The 27,631-nt window shown below is 39.0% G+C and overlaps 3 protein-coding genes across 5 annotated transcripts in view; all 3 read right to left on the bottom strand.

The window, feature by feature from the left end:
* LOC140943583 (uncharacterized) overlaps positions 1-17,390 on the bottom strand; it is a 32,377-nt gene extending 14,987 nt beyond the window's left edge. The window contains exons 1-4 of one of the 3 annotated variants that reach the window (XM_073392687.1): positions 16,419-17,390; positions 12,930-12,984; positions 10,652-10,717; positions 9,709-9,756 (exon numbers count right to left, since the gene is read on the bottom strand). In XM_073392687.1, the coding sequence (XP_073248788.1) occupies positions 9,709-9,756; positions 10,652-10,717; positions 12,930-12,984; positions 16,419-17,348 (1,099 nt within the window). In that variant the 5' untranslated portion in view covers positions 17,349-17,390. Of the gene's footprint in view, positions 1-9,708; positions 9,757-10,651; positions 10,718-12,929; positions 12,985-13,447; positions 14,466-14,495; positions 14,753-14,971; positions 15,131-16,418 lie in introns of those variants that run through there. The other 2 variants (XR_012166611.1, XR_012166612.1) reach the window with 2 other exon arrangements.
* LOC140944945 (uncharacterized) lies at positions 652-3,332 on the bottom strand. Its single transcript, XM_073394054.1, has 4 exons — positions 3,154-3,332; positions 2,789-2,962; positions 2,614-2,678; positions 652-2,007 (listed from the first exon to the last, which is right to left on the bottom strand). Exons 2-4 carry the CDS (start codon positions 2,871-2,873, stop codon positions 1,102-1,104), a joined length of 1,056 nt encoding a protein of 351 aa, XP_073250155.1. The 5' UTR covers positions 2,874-2,962; positions 3,154-3,332; the 3' UTR covers positions 652-1,101.
* On the bottom strand, positions 4,054-8,664 carry LOC140944944 (uncharacterized). Its single transcript, XM_073394053.1, has 8 exons — positions 8,253-8,664; positions 8,087-8,161; positions 6,603-6,956; positions 6,253-6,354; positions 5,692-5,930; positions 5,206-5,384; positions 4,863-4,959; positions 4,054-4,389 (listed from the first exon to the last, which is right to left on the bottom strand). Exons 1-8 carry the CDS (start codon positions 8,482-8,484, stop codon positions 4,102-4,104), a joined length of 1,566 nt encoding a protein of 521 aa, XP_073250154.1. The 5' UTR covers positions 8,485-8,664; the 3' UTR covers positions 4,054-4,101.
* Positions 17,391-27,631: the final 10,241 nt, after the last annotated feature.

The raw sequence follows: 27,631 nt of genomic DNA, 5'->3' as shown, positions 1-27,631 counted from the left end.
ATTTATTCCATGCACTTTTATATCTCCTGCCGCCTGTTGTCTGGTCAGCAATAAGCCACTTGCATGATGACATCATTTACTACTACGACCAGAATCCTTCAGGGTTTTCCTTTCTTGTGCAAATTACGGCTTTTGAAACTCGCTGAGATTACCACATTTAGATATGAAAAGGAAAACGAAAAGGGATTGTGGTCGCTGTAGTGAAATGACGTCATCGTGCAAATGGGCTATTCATCGCAATTACAAGTGCTACCCTCCCTGGAAATTACGACGCTGAAAAAGTCAGTATTTTGTAGTCAAAGAAATCAAGCAACGGCAGTAAGAAGAGTTGCATCTTCAATGCTATAAGTGAATGCGAAGCCGTGCAGACGCTTTTTTGTTTTTTCGGTATCTAGATCTCACATCGTTTTGATTGCCAAGGTCGTCTAGCAGTGGAAATGAACGAAAAGAGGGGATATCCTTCAAAGTACACCCTCTTTCACTGCATGCAGCAAGCCTACAATGAACCTGGACGCTCTAAGTTGAGAAAATTAGTGAAGTAGGAGAGAGCTTCATCGTAAAATGCCTAATTACACATCCAAAGTAAAATAAATGCAACGACTCCCACTTGTCTTAAACAGTAATAAGGGGGAAAAATACACACCCAGAAGGTAGGTTGTTTACAAAGGTAATTTATTCAGAAAAGTCAGGCTTACACGCAGTATATACTGTTTCGTTGACAACACAGTATGAAGAAGGTAATATTAACGACCTATGTCATATCATGTACATTGCTTAAAAGTGATCTGATCCGGCAGTAATCTCCCTCCTCCTTTGTCCGGGCTTGGGACCGGCAAAACAATACAAACGATGTATTGTCCAGGCGGAGTTAAAGTCACTTATATAACAGTATAAACAGTATGGATGCTAATTAAAAAAGTCAGTTATATAGAAACGTCGTCTTCTTAAAAAGTAATGCTACAATAGAGAACCTCATGAACTGGGCATTGACGCACCAATTCAGGAAAAACGAAAATTACTGAGTTCCTCCATGTTGACCTACAACACAGAATCTGAACAACGCAACAACCTCAGTTGGTGAGGCCATTCTCTAGGGTTTAACTATACTGCTATGCGGGAGAAATTGCCAAATGTAGTACTACTCAACAAGGCAATTTCGGCAACACACGAAAAAAATCGAGGGCTCAAGTTACTCGCTAAAATAACTGCAGCACCATACGGGGGGTGACTGTGTGAGTCGACAAACAAGACAGAACCGCTTTGACAAACCAGAAAGGAAACGGTCTTATCATCATATATAAATAACGCAGCACAGGGTTTTTTCTCTCTCGTTAACAAACGAATTTGTTCAGGGAGGGTAGACAAAGGATGTGGATCTTCTAAACGTACAGGGTATGGTTGTCCAACTTTGACAGCAGCATAATCTGAGAAAAGCTGAGCTGCTTCCGCAGCAGTCAAATATCGATGGGGCAAGGACTGACGAGCATTGTCATAAATTGAGTTACCAAGAATCATACACACATGGAAACGATTAATCCATTCTGACGACAGAGCACCAGGTCCCGGGAAGTTGCCATTACTGGTAAGAAACCAGTGTGTCACAGCAAGAGAAATGACGCTACATGCATTGCTACCATTACGCCCGTCGATACTAGATTGACAAAATTCAGGCGGAAACAGCCACTTGCAAACATCGCCATCAACAATGGTAGCCGGTTGCTCACACATGGACAGTGATTCAGCCATGAAATCCGGGTTAGACAGATCGAAAGAATTATCTTCCCAGTCAACTTCAACAGAGTCTGACTGCTCGTCCATGGCATCCACTTCTGTTGCTTCCACAGCAGAGTCATCAAGAAAATCCGCGTAATCACCTTTGGTCGCCGCCTGAAACATCTTAATTCCGCGAAGTAATTGAGTCTTAGCAAAGCTGAGTCCTTTCCGTGCAAGGGCGATCTTTCCATGTACAACACATGCACTATCATCTTTACAACAGTAACGATCAGACTGTTTTGAAAAGGAAAAAAACAAACACAAATGGGTATAGATAAAATAATCAGCGCACAACATGGACCAGTGGCGGATCCAAACCTTCCGATAAGGGGGGGAGGGGGGTGGGAGGGGGCGGTCATCCAGACCCGGAGATAGGAGCGCGGCCCGGTCTGGAAAAAACTTTTTTCGGCCCTTGGGGCCTCAGTGTGATCTAAAAAGAGGGAAGGGGGCCGGGGCCCTCTCCTGGATCCGCCACTGCGGACGACAATTCCAATACTATCTACGATAGAAAAATACAGCGTTGCAAACACAAAGAAACAACGAAAGGGGAGAACCCGTTCTAAGCAAACAAGGGTAATCGTTGCTTCCTTTTGAGATTTTGCTCAGGAAATAATTAAACACAAACCGGACAAACTGAGATTAAATTTGATATTGATTCAATAAAAAGTCACTGTTTGAAATCAGTAATAAAATTAGAGACGGTTAGCTATGATGGATGTACAATGTATCTCGCTTACGCTTTCAACCATGCGACCGAAAGAGCATAAACGAAAGAATTTCGTATGATATCTACATCCCTAAATCGGTATAGATAGATCGATTACAACTTTAACAACGCACCGGCAAGTTGCAGAGAGGAGAGGCCGCCTCTGCGGATTCATCACTTGGATTCGTATTGGATAAATCTAAGGAAATAATATGGTAAAAAACAACGTTATTACAAGGGAAAAATAAAAGAAAGAGGAAAAGAAATAGATTATTGCAATTCTGTCAACGCTAAGTGAAAATGCTCTACCGACTAGCAGTCCATTCAAATTGGCAATTCTTGACTCAATCCTTGTGATGATGTTGTCCCTGTAATACTTCAGAAAGCCGACCATTTCTGTCTCCAGCAAAGCCTTTTCTTCTTTTAGTCTCTCTCCGTCTAAATATTTTTCCACCACTTGCTTTTTTACACGGACTGGTGTTTCTGCAATAACAGAAGCAAAGACAGTCCAGCTTTGAATGAGATTTTCTGCGCAGATCATTGCTTTAAGCTTCAGTTTTGATTCTTTTTTCGAGGTATTAGCCTTAAATTAGTATTTAAATCCACGGATATTATAAAGAAGAAGTCTGTTTGTGTTTACACCGTAAATGCATGGTAATTTTTCAAGCACATACGTGCGTTCTTGTCATCCGGAAATTCCCAAGGAAACTTGTGTTGCAGTACATCCTCAAGGTTAGCGGGACACACTGTTGATGGAAGTTTGTTATACTCGGAAACCAGTTTAGTTAGTTCGTTCTTTTCTGCACTTATCTTCGATCGTAAGCGATGTCGTGCTTTTGATCTGTCTGCAAAAGAGAAAAAACAGATGCTTCCACATCTCTCATGTTTGTGATAAGCAAAAGGTCACTGTGTATTAAATAGCACAAACGCATGACACGGACTGGTGCCAGTCCGTGCATGGCAATACACATATTTGCACTATTCTTATGTCTTCTAAACAACATTAAGGAAGTGTCACTTATAAGACACACCACTTTTAAGTTGTTGACAGAAAACCGATGTCATTTGCGAACGTGAAAAAAAAAAAAGAAAGAAAAAATGGGGCCGTCTTTATTTACTGTAGAACAAGTGGGAACCCAAAATACAGAAAGTCTTCGAAACCCTTGGTACGTACTTACCAGGAGAAAGTGTATATGAAAGCGACCAGCAAAGTCTAAAAATCAACTATGGCAAGTCTAACAGTAAAGCAAACGTTCCTGGACAACAAAAAGCCTACGCAATGGCGTTTAGGAGCAACGCACATCAACCCTTGAACTGAAAGTGTGCTTTTTGCAATGTGTTGTCAAAATTTTTAGTCAAACCGTTTTTCTATGAGTAAAGAAAATTGGCAATACAAATACATATTGTAATGCAGTTTGGTATGTACAACCACGGTGGCAATTCAAACAATTAATAAAGAAAAAAAAGTAAAGGACTGAACAAACAAGAGCACCTTAGACAAGAATAAATTATATTATAGTGTTAATTAAGATAATAATAATCCTAATGATAAGAAGAGCAAATAAATATTTCACCTGGCATGACCAACTGTGAGCTTTTCCGTGCATAACAGACAATGCCGGCTACATTGAGGAAGCTGTTTTTTGGTCCTTTTTGGTTAGCCATGGCCAGTACTTACAAGCAACGTCTTCCCAGAAGAAGGAAACTTTTCTAGGGATCATGTCAGTAATTTGGATGTAGTGGGCATAACCATACACTTCACCATAAAACATGTTTACGGCACGCTGTGCAATCGCATGTCTACAGCCAGTGATGGAGAGCCCAGTTTCATCAATGTGCTTCTTCTTCTTCAAGGAGTTCCGTGCTGCCTGCCAGTGAGACTCACCACATTTGCTGTTTGAAGTCAACTTCTATTAAAGAGCAACAATGTAGAGATACCTCTATGAACAATTGGCAATGTTTTAATTTATTTATTACGTAAACTTACAGAAACTTTACATCTTATTCGTGTATAAAACAAAGACATGAATCCAAAGTCAATTGAAGATAATGACTGCATTTGATGCACAATCTGAACTCTAGTAAAGGTTTACAACCCTAGTGTCTGTAGATTCTAAGAAAGAAATCTACAGTTCCTCTTGGTCAGTATGTTAAAGGTACATTTTATTTACATGTAGGCAGGAAAGGAAGAAACAAAACGTAAGCAAAAACAAAAGCACAGGAAATAAAGAAACATGTAAAAATAGAATGCTTGTAGTTATATTGGAAATCATTGTTGCCTTATTTTAGTAAACTTACTGAGATGATGAAAAAATGATTTACAAAGAATATGTTATGTTATGAACAACATAAAAATTCAATACTGAGAAATAAAATGTCTCACAGGTTGATTTGCATTCTTGTATAGATTCGCCAGATGTTTGTCCACTTTCACATTATCCAGAATAAACTTTTCACCATAATAAGATTCTCTTTTTTTCCTACAACAATAGAACAACAAAAAGTTAATTGTCAGTTCAATCCAATTAACATTAAATGTATCTTAAAAACAAAATAAAACACCCATGTTTTAGCTAATAACATAACAAATATCACACCACTGAAACAGATGGCTGAATATTAAGTTGGTCCCACATTAATTTTTTGCAACCTGTGAATACATGTGCCTGAAATCAGCAGCAATAAAAATATTACTAACAAATAGACTCTTCTTCAACAACAGTTACCTCCCAGCTGATTTGTATCGATAAAGCTTAGCATTCCCATCAACATGAGCTGAATGCTGGAATACGGCACAAGTTGGGCACTCCATGAAATCCTTGGATTGCAGGACGTCTAACTCATGGCGACAGAACTTCCACTCTTTGAAGGCAATGCTAAATGCAGTGTCATTTATCACACCAACCTGAAATTATGAATAAAACATCTACATGTACATGTACATACATACACATGGAGGCTGAGTACATATTAACCAACAATATATGAATGAACCATTGGTACATCTTCATCAAAAGTAATTAGCTACTGCCAAAGGTAATACAAAGGAAGTATTATGTGCAGAGTTGTAAGTTACTTCCAAACTGTTTTGTACGGGAATCACTTTTGCTGTAGAGGCCATTAAACAAAAGAACAGAGACTTAAGGCAGAGAAAGTTCAAGGTTGTAAATTTATCCATTGCTTATTCAGTAAGCATTGTAAAATGAGCTTACCCTTCCTCTAATAACAGAGAAATCCTCCAGAGATCTTAAAAAACCACTTTCAGATGATCCTGGAAGTCTTTTCTGCAATAGATCCCACTTAAAAAACAGGTCTTGAGAAAAAACATATTTAGTATTGGAAATTGAGCCTGGCCAATAGCCTGCCTGAATTAGATTGGAGAAATCCAGAGGTGAGAAGACATTTTTGCAATCCTTACAGTGAAAGATGCAGAAATTTACATCATATCTCCCTGTAGATAAAAAAGACCAAAAGGAAAAAAGTCTTCATTTATTATATAAAAGAAATGAAAAAAAGACTGTGATAAGCTGGGGAAAAATGGTTTTTAGTTGTACTTTTTGGAATCACAGCAACAAAAACCAGGCTTTTAGCCAGACATTGAACACTAGCCATCCAGAGGGCATGTTTTCCCATAAAAATTTCTGAGATTAAGTACATTTTTAGTGTATTTCTTCCAAAAATGGGGATCCATGCATAGGTCAGGATGGCAGGACACCCTTCAAGCTAAAACCTAAACAACTTGCAACAAAACATAACAAATTTAATAAACTAACCCTCGGAAGTCACCACTATGCAATTTTCAGATGTTAACATGGGTTCACCTGTAGATGTACAGCTGGGGCAAAAAAATAGCATATTGCGTGCAAAATGCCTTGCTGCAAATAAACAAAATAGTAAGTAAACGGACACCAAAAAGAACCAATTACATCCATGAGCCATAAAAATCAATAACTCAGAAATATCTTATGATATTGTCCCTTGACAAAATAATTCTGTGTGTTTGAGCCAGTAAGTGATTCCATGTAGCACCTGTAAGCGATCACTAATTCTTCACATTTTGGGTGATTGCTTATGTGTCAGCACGTTCAACTGTAGTTAAAAAAAATGAGAAAACAACACATACCCACTGTAATTAAGTCACCATTGCTGTCCAGTGAAACATTGGGTGGCACAGGTTTAAAAAAGCCATCATGGAATATTTCTCTATCATGAAGAGGATTTTTCTTATGCTCCTCATCATCACATTGTGTGCACAGGATCTTCATTCCACAGCGAATACACTTAACAAGGCCTTGGGCCTCCATACACACCATACACACACTGCTTCTGAGAAATTCATTTTCCAGAACTGCCCTCATGATTTGGGGGCGCACACTTGCCCAAGATTGACCTACATTTGATATCCTCTCATTCCACGGTGTTGATGGAAGAGATTGAGTGAATAAAGCAGTGCATTCACTCAAAATTTGACTTAAGTCTAGAAAAACCAACAAAACTTGAATTTAATTAAATAAACATTTTTTTTTTTAAAAGAATAACCTAATGAAATGGACCAACAGTTTTGCATACATTTACACAATAATATTAGTTGGTTGAATCATAAAAAAAAGTATCAACACGTCTTGTTAGAGAAAACTTCACAGCTTTATCAAATTTGTTGTTAATAACATCCCAAAATTGAGGATTTCAGGCGATCATGTGTACAAATCAGATTTGAGCAGATCTTGCCTTCCCCTTGGTGAACAAGAGATTTGGGTACAAAATTAGGGCTGAGCAGCGAAATATGCCTGGACAACTACCTCTATGACCGACACCTTTGGGACCGCCAAGTGTCTCAGTCTTACAGAGATGTCCATGTTATGGAGAGTAAATAAAGGGGGTAAAGAAAGGCAGGCACACACTTTAGGTGTCCATTTTAAAAAGGGTGTCCATCTTATAGAGGTGTCTGTTAAGAGAGAGTTGACTGTATTACTCCTAACTTCCGTTTTTGAAACATATATGCATTCTGTTGACAAAGCAGGAGGGAAAGATGGAAGGCTATGTAGCCAAATTATTTTTTTGGCATCTGTAGGGGCCATGACAGAAAACAATATCCAGCCACCTTGACTTCACAAATGAAGGGGACTTTTTCCATGTGGGGAAAAAAATTGTGTGCAGGCAAATTAAGACACTCTTACCCACTTAGGATTGACTTTACATTGCCTGCTCAAAGAACCAGCAACATTCAAAGCATAATTGCTAGGAAAAAACTAATAATTATGTGTAAATGGAAATATACAACTTGGGAAACACAACAATGGAATTAATCCATTTTCTCAGCAATGTCAAAGCACAATGACAGCCTGTTGGTTAAGTATGCCCAGCTTTTACCATGTATATCAGCAAGCATGCTATAGAAAAACTCTTAAAATTTGTTCGAGGGGTAATGAACAATTAATAGTCCCATCTTTCCAACTAAGAAACCTAGTTCACAAAAATCATCAAACACAGACTGACAAAAACGACTCTTCGTACTTAACAGGACATATTGCGTTTATCTTTTAACACCTTGGCCATAGAACGAAACGGAAAAAAGAAAACTGATTGACTATAATATGTATAAACTACCTTGAGAAGCATGATCCTTTTCATCTGCGGGGTACTCGTCGGAAGAGTGATCAGCATCCTGGAATGTTGGCTCCACTGTTTTTATATTAAAAAGCCGATACAAACCATCTAAATTAGCCCACCTAATTTAATAATAAAATGTTTAAGAATTTCAAGTATAATTCACCTGCTTCAGGAATAACTGACGAAGCCCTATGGCCTTTTCTAGGGCGATACTTTGAGTGAGTAGTTCTCAAACCGGTTGACGGGTTTTTCCAAAAAACAGAAGCAGTCCTATTCTTTGGCTTCTTTCGCTTTTGTTCACAGGCAGCGAGAAACTCCGCTGCTTCAGCGAGGACCCTTGATCGATCTCGTTTTTTTCCGACTCTCTTTGAACTTCCACCGTCTCTTTGCGCCATATTGCAATTCACAAAACAATTTCGTATTGCTGCTGAATCACGACATCCGCCATTAACGTGTAAAATTGATGCGCAAGGTCGTTCAAAATTGACATCTGGTGAGTCGATCCTAAAATGATCAATACGATCATTTTTGACACATTTGACAAATGCTTGTATTGATCATTCTCGGTAGGAGGATATGTTGGGCGATCATGTAAACTCGGTTCCAGACCTCGCTGCCAGCCCCCCCCTGAACGGGATGAACACCAGGACTGGATTCAAAAGCAAGTGTTGAGGTACAATGTTAATTCATAAATGTTTTACTACGATTAATTCCCAGTTTTACGACTTTCTTGCAATGTTAGTTTAACAAGGCTATTTGTAGGCAAAGGGATATCGAGGTGGCCTTTCCCACAAGTGGGAGAGGTCTCGCCAAAGACAAGCTAAAAACTTATGCGATAGTGCGATTTCGCACAATTGACCTCAAATCGCATCTGATCGCCAAAGACAAGCTAAAAACTTCTTGTTTTTCAGTAAAGCAAATTATTGATGATGATGATGAGGCTCATCCTCCTCCTCCTTTTTATGATGAGAAGGAGGAGGAGGAGGAGGAGGAGGAGGAGGAGGAGGAGGAGGAGGAAGATAATCAAGGCGCTGACGAAGAGAAGATGACAATAATAACGATGATGATGATGATAATAATGGTGATGATGATGATGATAATGAAGAGGAACTAATGAGAGTATTTACTTGGCGTGTGGATGGTCATGAGTACAAGCTCCCGATGAAAAAGATTTTAGTTTGCTCCAGCTCACAGCAATAACGACTAGTGGTAATTACAGTTGATGTTTTCAATTTGAGTATAGTTTTAAAAAAACTGAACAAATTTAGGCTTGGCTGAAATTCAAAACCTGGACCTTTATGATGACTGGACACAAATGAATGGACGGACAGAAAGGAACAGACTGGCTACTTGACACTCTGGTGGAGTGCATGATGGCTAAGAAAAGTAAAAAGGTATGAAACTATAAAGCCAAAAATAACACCATTGTCAATTCTTCCTAGTCCATAAAAATACACACTTGGCACACACCCAACACAAGATGAGCATCCAAGCGATAGGGATCTCACGCTTGATGTATAATGCACATTGATTTACATTATTTTTGTGCCCTCTTTAGTATACAAGGTTCAGCAGGCACCCTCATTGATTTAAATGATACTGACAAATGTTTGATTCACCTTCTTTGCTTGAAGTTTCCCCTCCATCTTGTAAAGAATCCTTTTTATCTGTAAGCCAAACAAAATAATTTCTAAACTAGGTAATAACCAAAGTTTAGGGAGTGCAGGCGACAACTATCAGAGGTCCAAACGCTTTTGCTCCACGGCTGTGCTTTGCCTTAGTTTCACGTGACAGTTGATCAAAACACATGTGATCAGATGATGAGGGGTAGGAAGTCGAAACGCGCATGATCAAATTGCGTTTTGTGCATTCCATTCATACTTAGTGGAAATCTAAATGAATACTGGCCACATATATGCGACACATGCGTTATAACAACCTGGAGATTAGGATTGCAGGCTCCTCTTGTTATCCACAATAAAACACAACAACTTACGTGTACAAGTTAATCAAATGCAATTAAATGACAGAAGATCATCTTAGTTGTGGATGCAACAGTTGTGGCATTCAGTTGTTAATTCGCATATTTTTTAGGGACCTGGCTTGGTCAAACTGAAGCCAGTAGACTTTGAATGAAAAGTCAAACTTAGCGCTGTCCACACGCATTTCTAAACTGCAGTAGCTAAGTAAAAACTGTTTGTAAAGTCAAACTGCAGACATATGACATCTGGTTTCAGTTTCTTTTATCACACAAAGTGCAATTACTCTATATATGCTATAATGGATAGTTTACTTTGTCTACATGAAAAAATTAATACTCTGGCCTGGTACATGAACACCTGCTCATATTGCCGTGAAGGGTGGCAGTTAGTGGTGATCCACTTTCAAGATTGCAGCCGCGAATTCTGCTTCAGTACAGAAACCACTGTGCACAAAAGCCCTATCTGACATGGTTTCCATGCAGGAACAAGAGCTATCTGTCACTGTAGACATTATTCTACCTTAAGTACAACACATGCACAAAATGCATGTGTCACTATAACAGTGAACTTTCTAAGTTACCTGATGGATTCCACAATGCACTCTTCACAAATCTCTTAGCAGCACCCTTATCAATCCTTAGAGATGCTATGACAAAACAAATTGAAAAAAAAAATTATAATAATTCTTCCCTCTCTTTAATCAGCCCTCAATCTGCCCCTTATAAGTTCCCCTACCTGTAAACAAAACAATACATCTAAACTTTGTAAATCGAAAGCAACAGGTCTTGACAATATTTCTGGCAAGCTTCTGAGAGACTGTCCTGATTTGATTTCTGAATCATTGTTGTGTCTATTTAATTTGTCCATTAAAAAGAAAATATTTGCAATGAGTGGAAAAGCCCATGAGTTACTCTACTCTACAAGAATGAAGGAAATCGTTCAGATATGACTAATTATTGCCCAATATCAATCATCCCAGTGATTGCAAAGATTTTTGAACACATAATTTATGATCAGCTGTATAAATGCTTGAAAGATAGTAAACTACTGTCAAGTCATCCATCCGGCTTTCTGCTCACTCTACCATTACTAATTAAGGCAACTGAAAGTTGGTCATTGAATATTAACCAGGGCAACATTAATGCTGTTGTCTTTCTGGACCTCAAAAAGGCTTTTGATAGGGTTCATCATACCGTACTGCTATCTAAAACTTAACTGTTATGGTATGACCGGCCTCAAAGGAGACTGGTTCAGGGCATACCTTAGTAGTCTTACACAGTCCTGTGCAGTTAACAACTGTAAGTAATGGGAAGACATTTGTTACAAGTGGTGTGCCTCAGGGGACCATTTTAGGCCCCTTATTATTTTTATTTTACATAAATGACTTGCCCAATTGTCTGCGTCACTCTCAAGCGAAAATGTACACCAACGATACAAGTATTACCTATGCTGGCACTGACATCAACAATAATATTAATGAGCGGCTTAATTATGATCTGAATAAGATCTATGTTTGGCTTGCAGCTAACAATTGTGCTAAACATAAAAAAACTGAGTTTCTCCTTATTGGTTCAAGACAGAGACTATCTAATGTATCAGACAAACCAAGTATTGTTATCAATGACACTCCAGTTAAACAAGTCTTAGTTTCGAAATCCCTTGTGTAAAAAATTGACCAGAACCTGAATTGGGATGACCATTATTATTCTGATGTTTTCTAAAAAGGTTGTGTCTGGCATTAGTGCAATTAAGTACATCAGGAACTTTGTTCCTCGTGAAACCCTCCTCACTATTTATCACGCTCGTGTACAGCCTTACTTCAATAACTGGAGAGCAGTTTGGGGAAATTGTTAATAATGGCCTCTCCGAGAAGCTGCAGAAAGTACAGAACCGTGCTGCTCGTATAATCACAACATCAAATTACGATGCTAGCCTGGATGAGCTCTTTCAGTCCTTCAACTGGCATAAACTTGAGCTGCTACGTAAGTTCAATTTATCTATTCTTTTGTATAAGGCTCTTAATAATGAAACTGCTGAGAATTTGAGCTCAAAATTTATTAATCATATGGACTTAAGCCTTATAACTTTAAGAAATAGAGTAAACAAACTGACAGTACCACTTCCCCATACTGAAACCTTCAAAAAGAGTTTCAGTTATAGTGCAGCAGTGTTGTTGAACAGCTAGATTACCGGATCATTTAATGTAGGAATCGTCCCTGAAAAATTTCAAATCAAATATTCGTTGCCAAAATCCCCAGAGTAAGCTGGGCTTTAATTATCGGTGTTCTTGTAAAGCAGGAAGTTCTCACTTTACGCTTATTGTTAGTTCAGTTTAAGTAGATTTCAGAGAAGTTGCTAGTTTTTCTTTCTTTTTTTATTCCTTTGTGATAGCCTGAAGGACTTATCCTAAGGCCCCCCCCCCCCGCCCTCCAGATATGTCCCCTCTAAAGGGCCAGTGTTTACATGGAGGTGGGGGACCCCAGGTAGGTGAGGTAACCTAATTAAACACGTCCTAAATGTATTGAAATGTAAAAATATAATTTGATTTATTATGATATTTTGAAGCTTAAACCACCAGGAAATGCAAAGCAAATTTTGACCAGCACTGTTTAGCTCTGTTCTGGTTGCACCAGCACTGCTATAGCTCTGTTCTGGTTGTACAAGCACAGCTACAGGTTTGATCTGGTTGCATTGTACCAGCACTGCTATAGCTCTGTTATGGTTGTACCAGGACTGCTAGAGCTCTGTTCTAGTTGTACCGGCACTGCTATAGCTCTGTTCTGGTTGTACCAGCACTCCTATAGCTCTGTTCTGGTAGTAAGCTATGCAGGCTAAGGGATCAGAGGAGATTAACTGACCTTCTTTCTTTTCTGTTGCTTCTTTTACTTTTCCCATGTACTTCTTTTTCCTGTCCTACAATGACAACAAATGGCAGCAAACAAGTTAGAGAACTATGACCTTCCTAGTGTACAACCAATGGGATACAGTTTAAACAATACTACTGACAATACCTGCAAAGGGATAAAAAGAAAAAAATGTGTTGAAAAAAATATAGTCTTGTTGTGAGAATTAGTAAGGAATCATGAGTTGTGTGTTCCAGCGCCTTTTTCAAAAAATTCCATCAAGTTTCGCAGTGAAGGCATCTGTAATAACGCAAACAGCCTACCAGAATGCCAAAAACTAGCATATCTGATGTTCAGAAAGATCAAATTTCCTTGGGAAGCAAGCCCTCGAACTCCCTTGTTTATTATGTAATAGAAAGCAATAACCCCAGTAAAATGCAAAAAGCATACTAAATCAAACATTTTATTGCAAAAAAACAAACAAACAAACAAACAAACAAACAAACAAACTTTATTTCCATAACAAAAATGGAATGTCTCTTGCATAATTGCTATTGAGGAAGCTCGCAAAGTTTCTCCTGCGGTTCTTATTTGCTCGTGTCTGTTCTCTACTAATGGCCATTCAAAATGTCTATTTGATTTACTTTCAGTTCGGCATAATTTGTTCATTTTTTCTTCATGTGTTCTTTCTCTTTCCTTTTTTTGGGGGAGGGTGGGGCAGTCAAAATATTTCTAATGAAGAGAGAGAGGTCATCATGTACCTCATGAACTGCCAGTCAATTCCTACCAGCCCCTCCTCCTCCATAAAAATGAATGGTTCCTAATAATTTTTTGTCCTAAACAATTGCAGGAATTGACCATGGAGGGTTTAGGCTCTCACAGCTTTCAACTGTTTGGATTCGATTTTATGGTTGATTCACAGTTTCATGTCTGGTTACTGGAAGTTAATGGAGCACCAGCCAGTTCAAAGTAGGCTAACTGGATAGTTTTCACTAGCGATGGAGTTTTAACTGGAGTCCCAAGAGGGCTTTGGCATGACGAATAAGAGTGGAGTCATAAGCATCGAAGTCGTAAGAACCAGTCAACAATGCCATTTTCTTCTAACTCAGCTTTATATCACTCCATCACTTATGATCTAGTGAAAAACACATTGTCAGAGTCCGAAGCAGAAGCAAAAGGATAAACCAATCATGATGCTTGTTACCATGCTTTGTGATTGGTTCAGAACTTGCAGCTCTGCTTTGTAAGTGGTTTCTGGTTAAGCATAAAAGAATTGGAGGTGTAAGAATCAGTCAGAGTTTCCTTTTCTTCCGGCCCAGCTTATGACTATGTTGCTTACGATTTAGTGAAAACCAAGATGTCAGATGTCAGAGTCGGAAGCAGAAGCCAAGGGTTAAACTAATGACAACGCTTTTTCCTGTGTATTGTGTTCACTTGGCCTGGCCCAGCCTCTGAGATAGTTGGGTCCACGGAATTGAGAAAGCGGAAACACAAAAACAAAATGGGAGGAAACCAGGGAGAGCTTACAGATAATCCCCACTATCTGAGAGCCTGCAGTGCTGGCAGTGAAGCGTTTTATACATGGAACAGGCGATGATTGGTTTAGTACTTAAACTTCTGCTTGCAACTCTGATAACCTAGACATCACTAGATTGTAAGCAACAGGGTTTATGAAGAATATTATCATTGGAAATAATGCTGTTTTCATGATCACTAGATCACAATACTTTTGGTTATGTCTTCTGTTGCCACTAAACCAGCTTTTATACACAAAATGATGTGAGTAAGGATGGTCAGGGGGTCTCTGCACTCCAAGAGGACTCCCAGGGGAGGGGATGCTATAAAAAAAATAATAATGAATTTAAAACTCTAAAGGAGACAAGTTCAACTGAGGTGGAGCCAATTAAGAGCTATAAATATGCTGAAAAAAAAGTTACTTTGTTTTAGATAATAATGATTATTATAGAAGCTATAAAAATGCTTTTCTTTTCAATTCCACAAGCTGCTTGGGATATGGTCTGGAAGGTGTTACTCACCAGAGGTTAGACTGTACCTACTTTCTGACTTTTGACTTATTTTCTTCTTGTTTAGATCTCTTCTACCAGACCTTGCGGAAGAACTTGTGAGAAAAGCAATAGATCCACTCTTCCCTAACCACAACAACGATGAACCTGGCAACAACTGTCACTCTGACAGCAAAAAATGTTGCAGTCCATCTGGAGGATTTTTAAAAAGATTCAGATATTTAGGATATTTGGAAATCTTGTTTCTCAAAGCCATTAATTCAGCATGCAAAGAAAGTAGTGTCCGATAGCCCAGGGCTAGTGGATTTTGCTATCGGGCTAGTGAATTCTGACCAATTCTGTCATTAACTTGGCCGATGGACAAGTGCCCTGTTTTGAGAAATTCAAATTACAGAGCAACTGTGAAATCAATCTACTGATCAAAACGTTTTAAGGGGCTAGTTGAAATGATGTTTGGGCTAGTAAATGTTAGATTCAACTTGCCGGAATGCCAAGCTGTAAAAATGACTTTCTTTGCACTCTGATTAAATGCTTCTGTCTTGTTTGTGGTTGAGGGATGCCATGGAGTAAATAAGACAGTATAATACTAGTAAAAATTACATTCTTGTTTCAGTTGAAAACTGTCATCTTTCATTTATTTCCAGCCATGAACAAGTCCTGGCCTTCACTTAGGGTACTTTCCAAAAGTCAGAACTAGCTGGCCAGACTGGTCATTTTGCAGATAAAATGTTTGAAATGTTAGTCTTCTCTAGAAATTTTTACCAAAAGCCATTTACTGTCACGTATACTATTTAGGAAAAAAACTGATCTGGCTGGATAGTCCTGAATTCTCCTTACAATTGGACTCATATAGCTGGCCAGTGCTGACAAAATGGTTAAGTTCCCTTGACAGAGGTATGGTAAAACAAGCAACAAAAAACGTGCAACTTGTTTTGTGAAATTGCTGCAAAATGAGTTGAATAGGGATGTTGGGGATTTTGCCATCTAAGAAAAAAAAAACCTTGCAACCTTATTGTTGCAAGGCAGGTTCAAGCTAGCCTGTGTGGCAGGCGTTACAAATGAAAGGGGTAGGGAATTTGTGCGCCCAAAATCCCATTTCCCTTCCCTTTTTAACGCCTGCCACACAGGCTAGTTTGAAGGTGGGTGGTAATACATGCAACATTGCTACTCAACTCAATTTGCAGCATTTTTGCAAAACAAGATGCACATTGTTTGTTGCCTGTTTTACTGTACATTTAGCTTTAGTCATGCAATTCTGTGCTCTTTCCCAAAGAGAATCAGAACTGGACAGAATCAGCCTGTTGCATGCTTACTTGTAAAGCAAGTAATCTTTCAGTGTGGATGGAATTGCCAAGCTTTTAACTTTATCACTGTAACCAGTGTGAATTGTATCCACAATAAAACATCTACAGATATCTTGTAAGGACCTTAGCCTGCATCTATATTCAAAAACCTTAATAAATTCTTTATCATCACACACCATTAACTGTCCTTTATGATTCAGATTCATTCCAACTTCCTTTCGTGAATCTTCTTCAGCAGGTTTTAAACCTGATACAATGAGTTGTGCATTGCTGCCTTCTGTTAACGACTCCAACAACACAATTTTCTCTCCCTCTGCAATAATCAGGTTTTGCCCATCATGGATAAATCCTCTCAAATTATCGATGTGATTCTCTTCTCCATCAAGCATATAATAACTAATTGTTGCTTCGTCTTGCATTTTAAATTGCTCTAATTCTTTTTTCTCTTCATCTTCATCTTCATCTTCATCTTCGCTTCCTTGCTCTTTTCGTTCGCAGCTAAGACTTATTTTTGCTATTATTAACGAAGAAAGGGCTTCATAATCTTCAAATTCGTATTCAGCTCGTATTACCTCACCATCTGGAGAACAGCATAGCAGACCAATTCCTCCATATTCTTCATCTTCTTCATCAGGAAGTGGAACACAAATTTCTCTCATTTTAAGGACTTTTAAACAGTTCCAGTCCATAAATATTTCATACAAACCAGGATCCAATTGCACCGAACCTGCCACAAGAAGGCTTTTCTGCGGGGTCAAAGCGATCACTCCAGGATAGCTTAAAGAAGGCACTTTTAGTTCAAGTTCGGAAGAATCAAATGTGTCTTTCTCAAGAGAGTAAATCTCAACTGATCCCCCATGATGTGCTTCTGAATAGCTTACCGCAACACGATTGCCAGGTAGCAATGACATGTTGAGATCTCCATCTGGCCCGAGGTCACATTCGGCCATCACTTCTCCACTGACATGATTCCAAACGGAGATTCCTTCATTGAAATCCATTGTCACAAATAAACCCAAAACTGGGTTGTAGGAGACACCATTTCCACTATTCACTCCTTCTGGAATCTTAACTGTGGACACACAATTGTTTGCAAGAACCTTCATATTTCCCCAAATATTTCGTTTGTACAGGCGGGGTACACGTATACGCAGACTCTGTTCAAACAGTTTTTGAAAAGTTGCAAACATTCAGCCCAAGAGAGACTCAGTCAAGACGACAGGGAGTCAAATCACCAAATGTAGAGCGCAAAAACTGCGTCATTCAACTTTTCTGCTAGGTGCTCGGCTTTCTGAGACCAATAGTCAATATGGCCGCCAAGCGGCATCTGGGGAGACAACAAATTGCCTCAGGAGGGTGGGGTGGGCAGTTTGTCTAAATTAATAAACACGTGTAAACGGGTGGTAAAAAAGTTACGCGGGTAGCACTGCGCATAACGTAATAATCACAGCAGTGCACATGGGTCAAGGTGAATATGTAAATGGCCTGCTAGATGTCCACCCACACTCTGAAATAAATGCCTCTTATCTTACTAGCAGTAACCAATGGTAAGGAAGTGAGGGAGAAAGTGTCCCGGGAGAGATCTCCCTTATATAAGCCACATAGGTATGTGCCGCCCCAAAGGACATGGTGTTATCATTGTTTTGGTCTGAAAATGGGTTTTGACTTTGCCCATTTCACTCTGGAATCATGTAGTGTTTTCAAGGAAATTACAGGAGTGTATGAATGTATTTAATATTGTTTCAATTCCAAATGAAAAGACCGAGAAATAATTCGTAGTGGAATTTAGGAAATTTTTTTTTTGTGTTCAAATCTAAGGAATAATAACAACGGTTTGTTGACATTCGGAGATGGGGTGGGGGGGGGGGGAGTAGTGAAAGACATAGAGTCTCCAGAGGTTGGCATCTCAGCAAAGTCAGATGGACTGGATTTTGTTCAAAAGCATAGCGTATCAGTTTTGTCTAGTTTGTTACAGTTACAAGAATAAATACCTCTCCCCCGGGGGGGGGGGGGGGTACTGCCATATATGGGCTATATAGGTACGTGCCGCTGTAAAGGGTATGGTTTTCAAGCAGTTTACTCTAGGATAGGGTATATAAATCAGTGCGTTTGGGTCTAGAATAGGGTATCATTTTTCAGGAAACTGATCAGTTGGTTGAAGATTTTATCTAGACTAGGTTAACAGCTACTCTAGGATAGGGGGATTTGGGGAGTTTACTCAAGTATAGGGTAGCAAAATTCAGCTGAACTAGCTCTAGTATAGGTTAAGGGTTCCAGGGTCCCAGCGGCACATCCCCACCCAGAAATTCCTAAAGTACCCCCCTCCCTGAGACCTCTCCCTTTTAAATGCCTCTTATCCATTAAACACCCCCCGCTTGGGCCCCTAAAATTTAATAGAATAGATCATTTACAGTATACAGGGATTGATCTAATCCAGGTCTTGTTGATACTTAAGAGAGGTTCATTCTTTATCAGATAGGAGGGCTGTTGGGATTAAAGAGGGCCATGAAAAAAATATGGCTTTAAAGGAATGGGAGGGGGGGGGGGGAGGTCAGGAGAACAATTCTGGTTGTAAAAGGGTGGCCATCAAAAAATTCCTTCAAGTTTTACAATGAAGGCATCTGTAATAATGCAAACAGCTTACCAGAATGCCAAAAACTAGCATGCCTGATGTTCATAAAGATAAAATTTCTTGGGGAAGGAAGTCCTCAAACCCCCTACTCTATTACAGTAACATAAAGCAATTCTACCCCACTAGAATGTAAAAAGCATACCAAATCAAACGTTTCATTGCGAGAAAAAACAAGCTTCATTTCCACAACGAAAATGGAATGTCTCTTGCATTGCTTTCACATCATCCCAACTATCTTAGCCTGCGAGCAAGCTCTCCCATTTGGGCGAGCGAAGCCAGCCACGCAAGAACGCAGAACGCGAGAACACAGTCGCGTCTCCTCACGCATGCCTCTCACGCATGTACTTTTCACGATATCCCCCAAATGGAGATCTTGGAACTGGCTATGATTGGTTTAGTACTTACACTACTGCTTGCAACTGTGATAACCTAGATATCACTAGATTGTAAGCAACAGGGTTTATGAAGAAATAATGCTGTTTTCATGATCACTAGATCATAATGCTTCTGGATATGACTCTGACCCTTACTCTGTCCCCAGTGAACCAGCCTTTATAGACAAAGGAATGTAGTCTGTTCACAAGTGCGAAGTGTCAAGGGGTCTCTGCTATCTAAGAGGACTCCAAGGTGAGGGGATGCTGTCATAAAATTTTTTAATTTGGAACTTAAAACTCGATCTGTAAGAGACAAGTTCAGTTGAGGTAGCTGAGAACAAGCAGCCAATTATTAGGAGCTATAATACTGAAAAAATTCTTGTTTTGGATAATTGTAGAAGTTATTAAAAATACTTTTTTTTCAATTCCACGAGCAGCTTTGAGTGTGGTCCGGAAGGTTTAACTCACACTTTTCTGACTTTCGACTCGTTTTCTTCTTGTTTAGATCCCTCCTACCAGACCTTGCGAAGATCTTGTGAGAAAAGCAATAGATCCCCCCGGGGGGGGGGGGGCACTTTAGGAATTTCTGGGTGGGGATGTGCCGCTGGGACCCTGGAACCCTTGACCTATACCAGAGTTAATTCAGCTGAATTTTGCTACCCTATACTAGAGTAAACTCCCCAAATCCCCCTACCCTAGAGTAGCTGTTTCCCCAGTCTAGACAAAATCTTCAACCAACTGATCAGTTTCCTGAAAAATGATACCCTATTCTAGAGCCAAACGCTCTGATTTATATACCCTGTCATAGAGTCGACTGCTTGAAAACCATACCCTTCACAGCGGCACGTACCCATGTAGCCCATATGTGGCAGTACCCCCCCCCCCCCCCCCGCCCCCGGGATAGATCCACTCTTCCCTAACCACAACAACTACGAGCCTGGCAACAGCTGTCACACTGTCAGCCAAAAATGTTGCAGTCCGTCTGGAGCATTTTTTAAAATGATTTAGATATTTAGAAATCTTGTTTCTTAAATTGGTCAAGTGCTTATGTCTTGTTTGTAGATGAGGGATACCATGGCATAAATAAGACAGTATAATACTAGTGTAAATTACATTCTTGTATTACTCAGTTGGTCAAATTACAAGATCAACAGCATTTTGAGATCTTACACTGTAAAGTAAAACCCCCCTTGAAAACAACACCATAAACTGACACAAGTTAAAAAAATCCGAGAAGTATCCATACCCCAACAGAAGTGACTCCAGAGTTGATTCTTTCCTTTTCCTTTTTTGAACTTCTGATCAGTATTAAAAAGAAGAAACTGAGAGAAAATCAGAACTGCTTTCATCTTTTACTTGAAAATTCATCTCATAATTATCTTGTACCTATTATTAGCCCTCTATGAAGATATTCTTTTGGCTTATCAGACAACAGACTCGGCAATCACCAGCTACTGTTGAGGAAATGAGCCTAAGTTAGCTGCAGAAAATGAGCCTAGTCAGGGAATCTCTTCTCATTAACGAATGTGGGAAAGGATTGCATGATAGAGTCCTAGGAACATCTACGTGGGAGGTTAACCTATTACCTGTGTACAAAGACACCCAGAATTGTCAAATTTCAACAAAAAAATTCCACAGGGATCATAAAATTAAAGTGGCATAGTTTGTAAAAGTTTCCAGTATTCCACAATATTCTAGAGCAAAGAAATTAGATGTGATATTTCCACGATAACTAATAATCACTAATAACAGTAACAGGATTCTGGTGCATGCTTACGACTCCATGGCTTACAATAAAAAAAGTGAAAACTAAATTTTCAGAGTCACAAACAACAGCAAAAAGTACTTAATCAATCACAATAAATGGGAACTAGGATTGTGATTGGTTACAATCTTCTGCTTTTGCCTTGCAGAAGTTATCAATGCTTATTAATAAATAAGCTTAAGGCCTATTAACAGAACAAACTCTCTAAACTGCTTCTCCCTCGACCAAGCTGTCACCATTTTAGTCGTCATGGCATTGGAAAACAATAATTATTTCAGAGCAAAAGTTGCTTATTCAGTGTTTGGTTACCATGTTCAAAGCTTCTGTGCTTTTATTAGTTTGGTTAATGGTCTTGTAAATCATTTGCCACAGAGGGCAGCCATGCTAACAACAGCTTCTCCAAAGCCAAATTATAAGAATTTGTAAAAGTTCAATAAAACGATTGAAATGCACATAGACAGATATTAAAGTATACATACCTCATAAAGAGATGCATTTGTGTTGTTTTCTTACTGTTTCCTGCCCTGAGAGCACCTTTTCAGCCAGTCTTTAAGAGGTATGTGCACTTTCGGTTTACCATTTTATTGAACTTTAATACAATAAATTCCTGGCCCTCCAAATCTTTATAATTCGGCTCTGGGGAGACTGTTTATATGTTTTTTTTCAAACCATTAATGTAATAATGCTCACTGGCCTTTCTCTCTGTCATACTTTGCTCTCTCCCAGTATTATCTAACACAGAAAGGATCCAGGAGGGCCACATAAAAGTGACGGGGATGCTTGTTGTCTCACTTGGGGGTGTAAATCACAGATTTTATTCAGTCTCAGTTATGGTGTTTGGGATGCAAAAATTAGTATATTTGCCCATTCAGGTATTGTTTAGGGCAGTGCATAAAGAAATTTACAAAAAATGCCATGACTGACCACACAGAAATCTGACCAAGAATGCAACAACTCTGGCATGACACAAATCTATTTATGTTGTTGACACCTCTCAATCCTGCATTTAATCTTTAATGCGGCTCAGTTAGTTGCTGGGTGGTTGCACTCAATGTTAACATCTTTATGTAAAATAGAAACCACTATATCTCTTAATTGGATGTCTTTGTCCAGCTAGGAATTACGGTGGCTAAAATGTCTCTTATTCATTGATTGGCTAAAGAAGGCACTTCTAAATCAAGTTCACGTGAATCTCCAAATGTGTCTTTCTTGAGAGAATAAATCCATATTGGTGAACTGTTAAACAATTAATTAGTAAAATCCAACTAGTGGTCTATTATCAATGCTGCGTTCTGATTGGTTGAGCTAGCGAAAAGTGCTGACTTGTTGGCGGCAAAAAAGGATTAAACTCTAGTTTTAACTAGCTAAAGTTGTTTTGTCTTGATATCTTCGACCTTCGGCCTCATGGGCTATTGACTCAGAGCCCATTTGGGCTCGAGGAATAATAGCTTACCGCAATACGATTGCCAGGCAGCAAATTATGTGATGCTGAGCTGTCCTCCTCCCCCGAGGTCGCATTCGGCCATCAATTCTCCACTAACAGGATTCCACACAGAGATTTCCTCGTTGTAATCCATTGTCACAAATAAACCCAGAACTGGGTTGTAGGAGACACCATTTCCAATTCCACTGTTCACTCGGACTCCTTTTGGAATCTCAGTGTTGGTGACACAGTTGTTTGCGAGAACCTTCATATTTTCCTGGTATTTTCACTGAACATTCATTCTTGTGCTTATGCTTATATATGCTTATGTCGACCCAGTTTTCACTTGCTTACAAATGTGCTTCATGTGCTTATGCGCTAGTGAAAAACAGGCTCAAAAGCAGAAACTATGTTTAAAAAGATTTGAACAGAAACATTAGACTTAATATATAATCAGCGAATAAGCTAAATATAGAAGGCACAAACAGAGCACCGAATGCTCGATTACGGGCGAGCACAAAGTTCTGCAAACAACGATTAAGCTTAAATAAATAGTATACAGTGCACAGGCTGCCGCAGAGAAATGACGTTATCCGCCATCTTCTTTTTTGATTTTGCAAGCTCAGCAGAACGTTACTGTTCAGTCTGACAGTTTTGGGGGTGGAGCTTTACCCTTTTATAGCAAGAATTGTTTGCGCGGGACATTTGGGCTTTCAAAATGGCTTCTCGAAAAAGGCCTTCTTCAAACGACAAGAAACCAGTACCCAAAAAAACAAAAAGATCTGACTCAAGCCCTCAACAAAAATCCATAAAACAATATTTCTCTTTGGTGAAGAAAGAGGACGGTGGAGATTTAAAAAACAATCTCTCCAGCGACGTCGTGAGGACGTCGTTGAGTCCCAACCCTAGTGGAGCAAGCGCTAACAGTTCTGTGAACATTTCATCAATTTCTACTCCTCCTTCGTCACAGTTAGGGAGTGATCAAGCAGCTACTTCCACCTTATCAACAAATGGTAGCTGCAATACCAGCCATGCTCGACTTTCCAAAGAAAACAGGTAATTACGTTGCTTTCAAAAAATAAAAGCCCACGCGATAACGACGGAGAAGCTGGTAGAACGTCAAAAACAACAGTTGGCTTTTTTAGCAAAACAACAATTTTGCTCGTGCATCTCTGACACTTTTTTGTACATTTCTTTGCCGTCACTGCCAGACTACCACGGGAAAATGCCTGCATAATTTCACGTTTTTGGGGGGACGCGTAAACATGAATAAGTTCAATCAACGACGATTTTTCTTCTTTCTGTACTTGGATAAGGCTCTTAGAAATTCCGATCCAGCGCATTTTACAAAGTTATTAATAATGAGTTGGAATAATCGCAAAGAAGGTTGAGGAAACGCCAATCCACTTTTTAAGCGACGTTGTCGCTACCGTCGCCGTCATCGCATCTTATAGACCTTATAGCGAAATTCGTTGTATCGCGCTGCGCGTTTTGCAAACTTCAAATTTTGGGTTTTTCTGTTCCATCAATCAACTTAGCGGACTTCTTAGGAAACACATGTTTACTTGCACAAGTTCAAAAGTTGAAGTTGGTGGATCTCGATCCATTTTGTTTGTTTTCTGTTTCAAGGTTTGTTGCTTTGTGATCGTCCAGTTTCGGGCAATAATCGACTAATGAAGTTTGCTTTGCAGATTTTTCTGATCTTTCTTATTCTTGTTACTAGCAAGAATAAAACAACGTCTGCCTCCTTCCTTGACAAAAAATCCACTCACCATGAATCGTGATTTCCTTTGCTATTCTTGAGCAGTCTAGAGTCATTCTCAGCCAAACTGGGCGAGGATGTTACATTGTGATTTGCTTTAATCCCACCTTCATCAAAATGATTGATGGAACAGAAAAAAATTTCGCTGTAAGGTCTGTAGTGTCTAGAAAACGACAAACCAGAAAGTGACGACCTTGAAAACTGCCAGCCCAGGCAGCGACCTAGAAAACAACACAGTCTGCTGGACAGTTGGTCTATATAGCCTTGATTTAAGATAAATGGAAATCGACCTAATTTGATTTCTTTATACAAAGCCCCCGGGTTCCCTGCTGTGCAACACTGTTGTAAACCAAATCTCCCTCATTCATTTCCCCCACCTAAAGAAATCTTTCATATCCCCCTCTAAGTCCCTACACAAAGTTGTATTTGCCCAGTGCCCCACTTCCCCTCCAGGGGATGACCAATTATAGATGCATTGTGGTCAAGTCACCCGAAAACATGTCGTGCAAAATGATGTTGCCCAGGGTTGTCAAAAGTAGCCGGCTGCCGGCGAAAATCGCTGCCTACTTGGTTAGTATCGGCTGGCTACTCTGCTTGGCATTTCTTTACGGATGGCGTTTTTTAAATAAAATATCCCTGGTCTGGTCAAGAAACATCTTCTGAAAACTATAGCAAGTGTTTATGTCTCACTTATAGTTAAATTTAATGCCTACACTTGGTAATTCACCTTAAAATTCACTTCAGATTTTCAGTAATTTTAGAGAAAAAATAGCCTGAACAGTGGAGGAAACAGCATTTGAGAGCATCTAGATATAAAAATTTTCTGAGGGAGCATGCCCCCAGACCCCCCTAGAGGCTTGTGCTTTTGGCGCTTGGCAGTGCCTCCAGCCCTGGTCACTTACTTTGATAACTCAGCTGTCTACTTCAAAACTTTCTGACAACCCTGTGTTGCCAAAATTTCATCAATTTATTTCACATGCTTGTTTTGTCCCACTCTTAATTAAAATGTAGGAGGCATTTCAGGTGACTAAACTAAAATTTTGGGCACCATAACTTCAGGCTAGATGACTTTTGGGAGACTTGACCCACTACCCTGTGTTAGTGAGTTATGTTGATAAGCCTCAAACATTTGGTTTGAAATAGTGTGTATTAATATTTTAAAAACAATTTTTCAGTTCTGTGCCCAGAGGTCATGGGAAACCATCTATAATAAAAACAATTTTTTGGTGCCATGAAAATTCATGGGAACCCACCTCCTAAATGTTTTCAGTTTTCGGAGTCATATATTATATTTTTTCCTTGGCACTGGAAGCCTATAACCAGTAATGTGCAGTGCACATTGGGAGGGATTCAAGATGGCGGAGAATAGAAAATTTATAGATGCTTATAAACAATGTTTTAGTTCGGTATATGAGGCAAGTTATGACCAAAATATTGCTCTGCTAGTTAAGAATCTGAATGGAGTTTGTTTCATTTTCTACCCGTTATTTTGACCAAGTTGTAATTCTGAGCCATTGAATGATGTACATTTTACTAATATATGTAACTTTGCATTCTTTAGATTGCCCACAGACAATCTTGAACTAACTCCAGAGCAACTGAGTGTCGTCAATTATGATGTAGATAATGGAGTCATCAAAATCATGGCTTTTGCTGGTAACTTTAAAAAGTTTGTAATTAATTTTTGTGTGTGTATATGTGTAGGAAATTGAATATCATAACATCACAGCTTCCTTTGAGTAAAGTTCATCCATCATTTTCACTGACTCAAGCTTTACCAGCCAGAATAACTTAAATAGTCATTAAGAAAGGTGATTGTGGTCATAACAATGGCTACATCTTGTATGGAATTTTCACATACTTGCATGGATCTCCAATTTCAACTATCCAACTAAACGTTTTATGATATATGGATGCTGATGCAGCTGCAATTAGAAAATTATTGTGTTTAAAATAAGTATTATTATTGGTTTGCACATCAGTCAGGTAATGATTTACTTGTCAGAGAAGGATTCTTCTTGATTTCTGGAAGCATGCATCGTGCATATAAATTTTTGGCTAAATTTTTAATGGGTCAGCCAGAACTGTCATCAATCAAAATTGAGTGACAGTGAATCATTTTTCAGCCAATAGCAGTTGCTTCATCTGGGGAAAGCAGAAATGAATATCCTTTAGTGATTGTTGCAAGCTCTCCTTTTCCTCTGCCCCTTGTGGCGTTGCCCCTTGTTCGACACATTCTCTTGTGGAAAATGGAGAGCCTCCTTGCAGGTTAAATATATGATAATACACAGGGTCTGTGTCTGGGATGTTTAATGGGGAAGTAATGAGTGTTTTTACAGATGTTTTTATTACCTTGATTGACAGGCAGATTTGTCTATCAAGCAATGAAATGTCTGTTTGCGCATATTCTTTATTTTAGATTATTTTCTCTCTGATTTTGAGGATTTATCTTGATTGGAGGTGATCTTTGATTAGTATAAATGGTTTGTTGAGTCACTTGAAAAAATAATGGTGATTTTGAAATGATACCCCAACTATAAGTCTACAGTTGGCTATTGGACATCGTCCGACTTAAGTTTGCCCATGTTAGATGAATCTTAACTTTTATCAGATAATCATTCTGCAGTTGAATAAAAGAAAACAGCATTGACCAGTGTACAGGGGTTTCAAAAATATGTTTTGAAGTTGGTGGCTGACTCTGGAAAAGTAGGCGGCTGAGACAATCGAGGGCCATAAGGAAGCTAGGGGGTCTAGAGTAGCCGGTTACATACAATTAAGTTGCCGGCAGAACTCCAGCAGTAATTGATGGCTGGTTTTAAAACCACTGGGCGTAGAGTGAGCATACAGTATGGTAGTTATCAAATTATCTGCAAATCTGGCATCTACTATGTATATTTTTGTTAAAATAGCATGCAATGTGGCCTTGATTAAGTCCAATCTCATTCTTAACATAACATATGTCCTTTTCAACAAAGAAAGAGTATTTATGACTCTGCTCCAACTGGACAAAGACGCTGTTCGTGTATTTAATTTGAAGAATTGACTGCTAGCTTTTCCGTTTACCAGTTATTTCTCTTTTATGAGGAGTTCTATAAAGAAATAATCATAGTGCCTGATAAAGTGTCTTTGCCATAAAAAATTCACTTTCATTCATTATTGTTTGGGTGATTTTTTATAGGAACCGGCAAAACAACAACATTAGTTGAATATACAAAGGCAAGGCCCAACAAGCATTTCCTTTATGCGGCTTACAACAAGTAAGTACTAATCAGATAAAGGAAAACAAAATAAAATGTAATTATGATAGTTTTTGTACCATTAAATAGGCTATTAAGAAGTGTTATTGGACTATAATTCACAGTGCTACAGTTGCAGCACAAATTGATCCTGTTGACACAAAATTATGCAGCAGCGAAGCATAATATGCCATCTT

The sequence above is a fragment of the Porites lutea genome, chromosome 7, assembly GCF_958299795.1.
Source record: "Porites lutea chromosome 7, jaPorLute2.1, whole genome shotgun sequence".
NCBI lineage: Eukaryota > Metazoa > Cnidaria > Anthozoa > Scleractinia > Poritidae > Porites > Porites lutea.
The sequence above is the reverse complement of the archived record's forward strand: the minus strand, read 5'-3'. Positions and strand labels throughout refer to the sequence as shown.

Coding starts and splice junctions, on each gene's coding strand:
- LOC140944944 (XM_073394053.1), bottom strand. CDS start 8,484: ATGGCGCAAAGAGACGGTGGAAGTTCAAAGAGAGTCGGAAAAAAACGA. Junction 6,355..6,602: donor TGGTGACTTAATTACAGTGG/GTATGTGTTGTT, acceptor GTTTATTTGCAG/CAAGGCATTTTGCACGCAAT. Junction 5,385..5,691: donor TCTCTGTTATTAGAGGAAGG/GTAAGCTCATTT, acceptor TCATAATTTCAG/GTTGGTGTGATAAATGACAC.
- LOC140944945 (XM_073394054.1), bottom strand. CDS start 2,873: ATGGTCGGCTTTCTGAAGTATTACAGGGACAACATCATCACAAGGATT. Junction 2,679..2,788: donor TTTGAATGGACTGCTAGTCG/GTAGAGCATTTT, acceptor TTATTTCCTTAG/ATTTATCCAATACGAATCCA. Junction 2,008..2,613: donor CTCCTCTCTGCAACTTGCCG/GTGCGTTGTTAA, acceptor TTTTCAAAACAG/TCTGATCGTTACTGTTGTAA.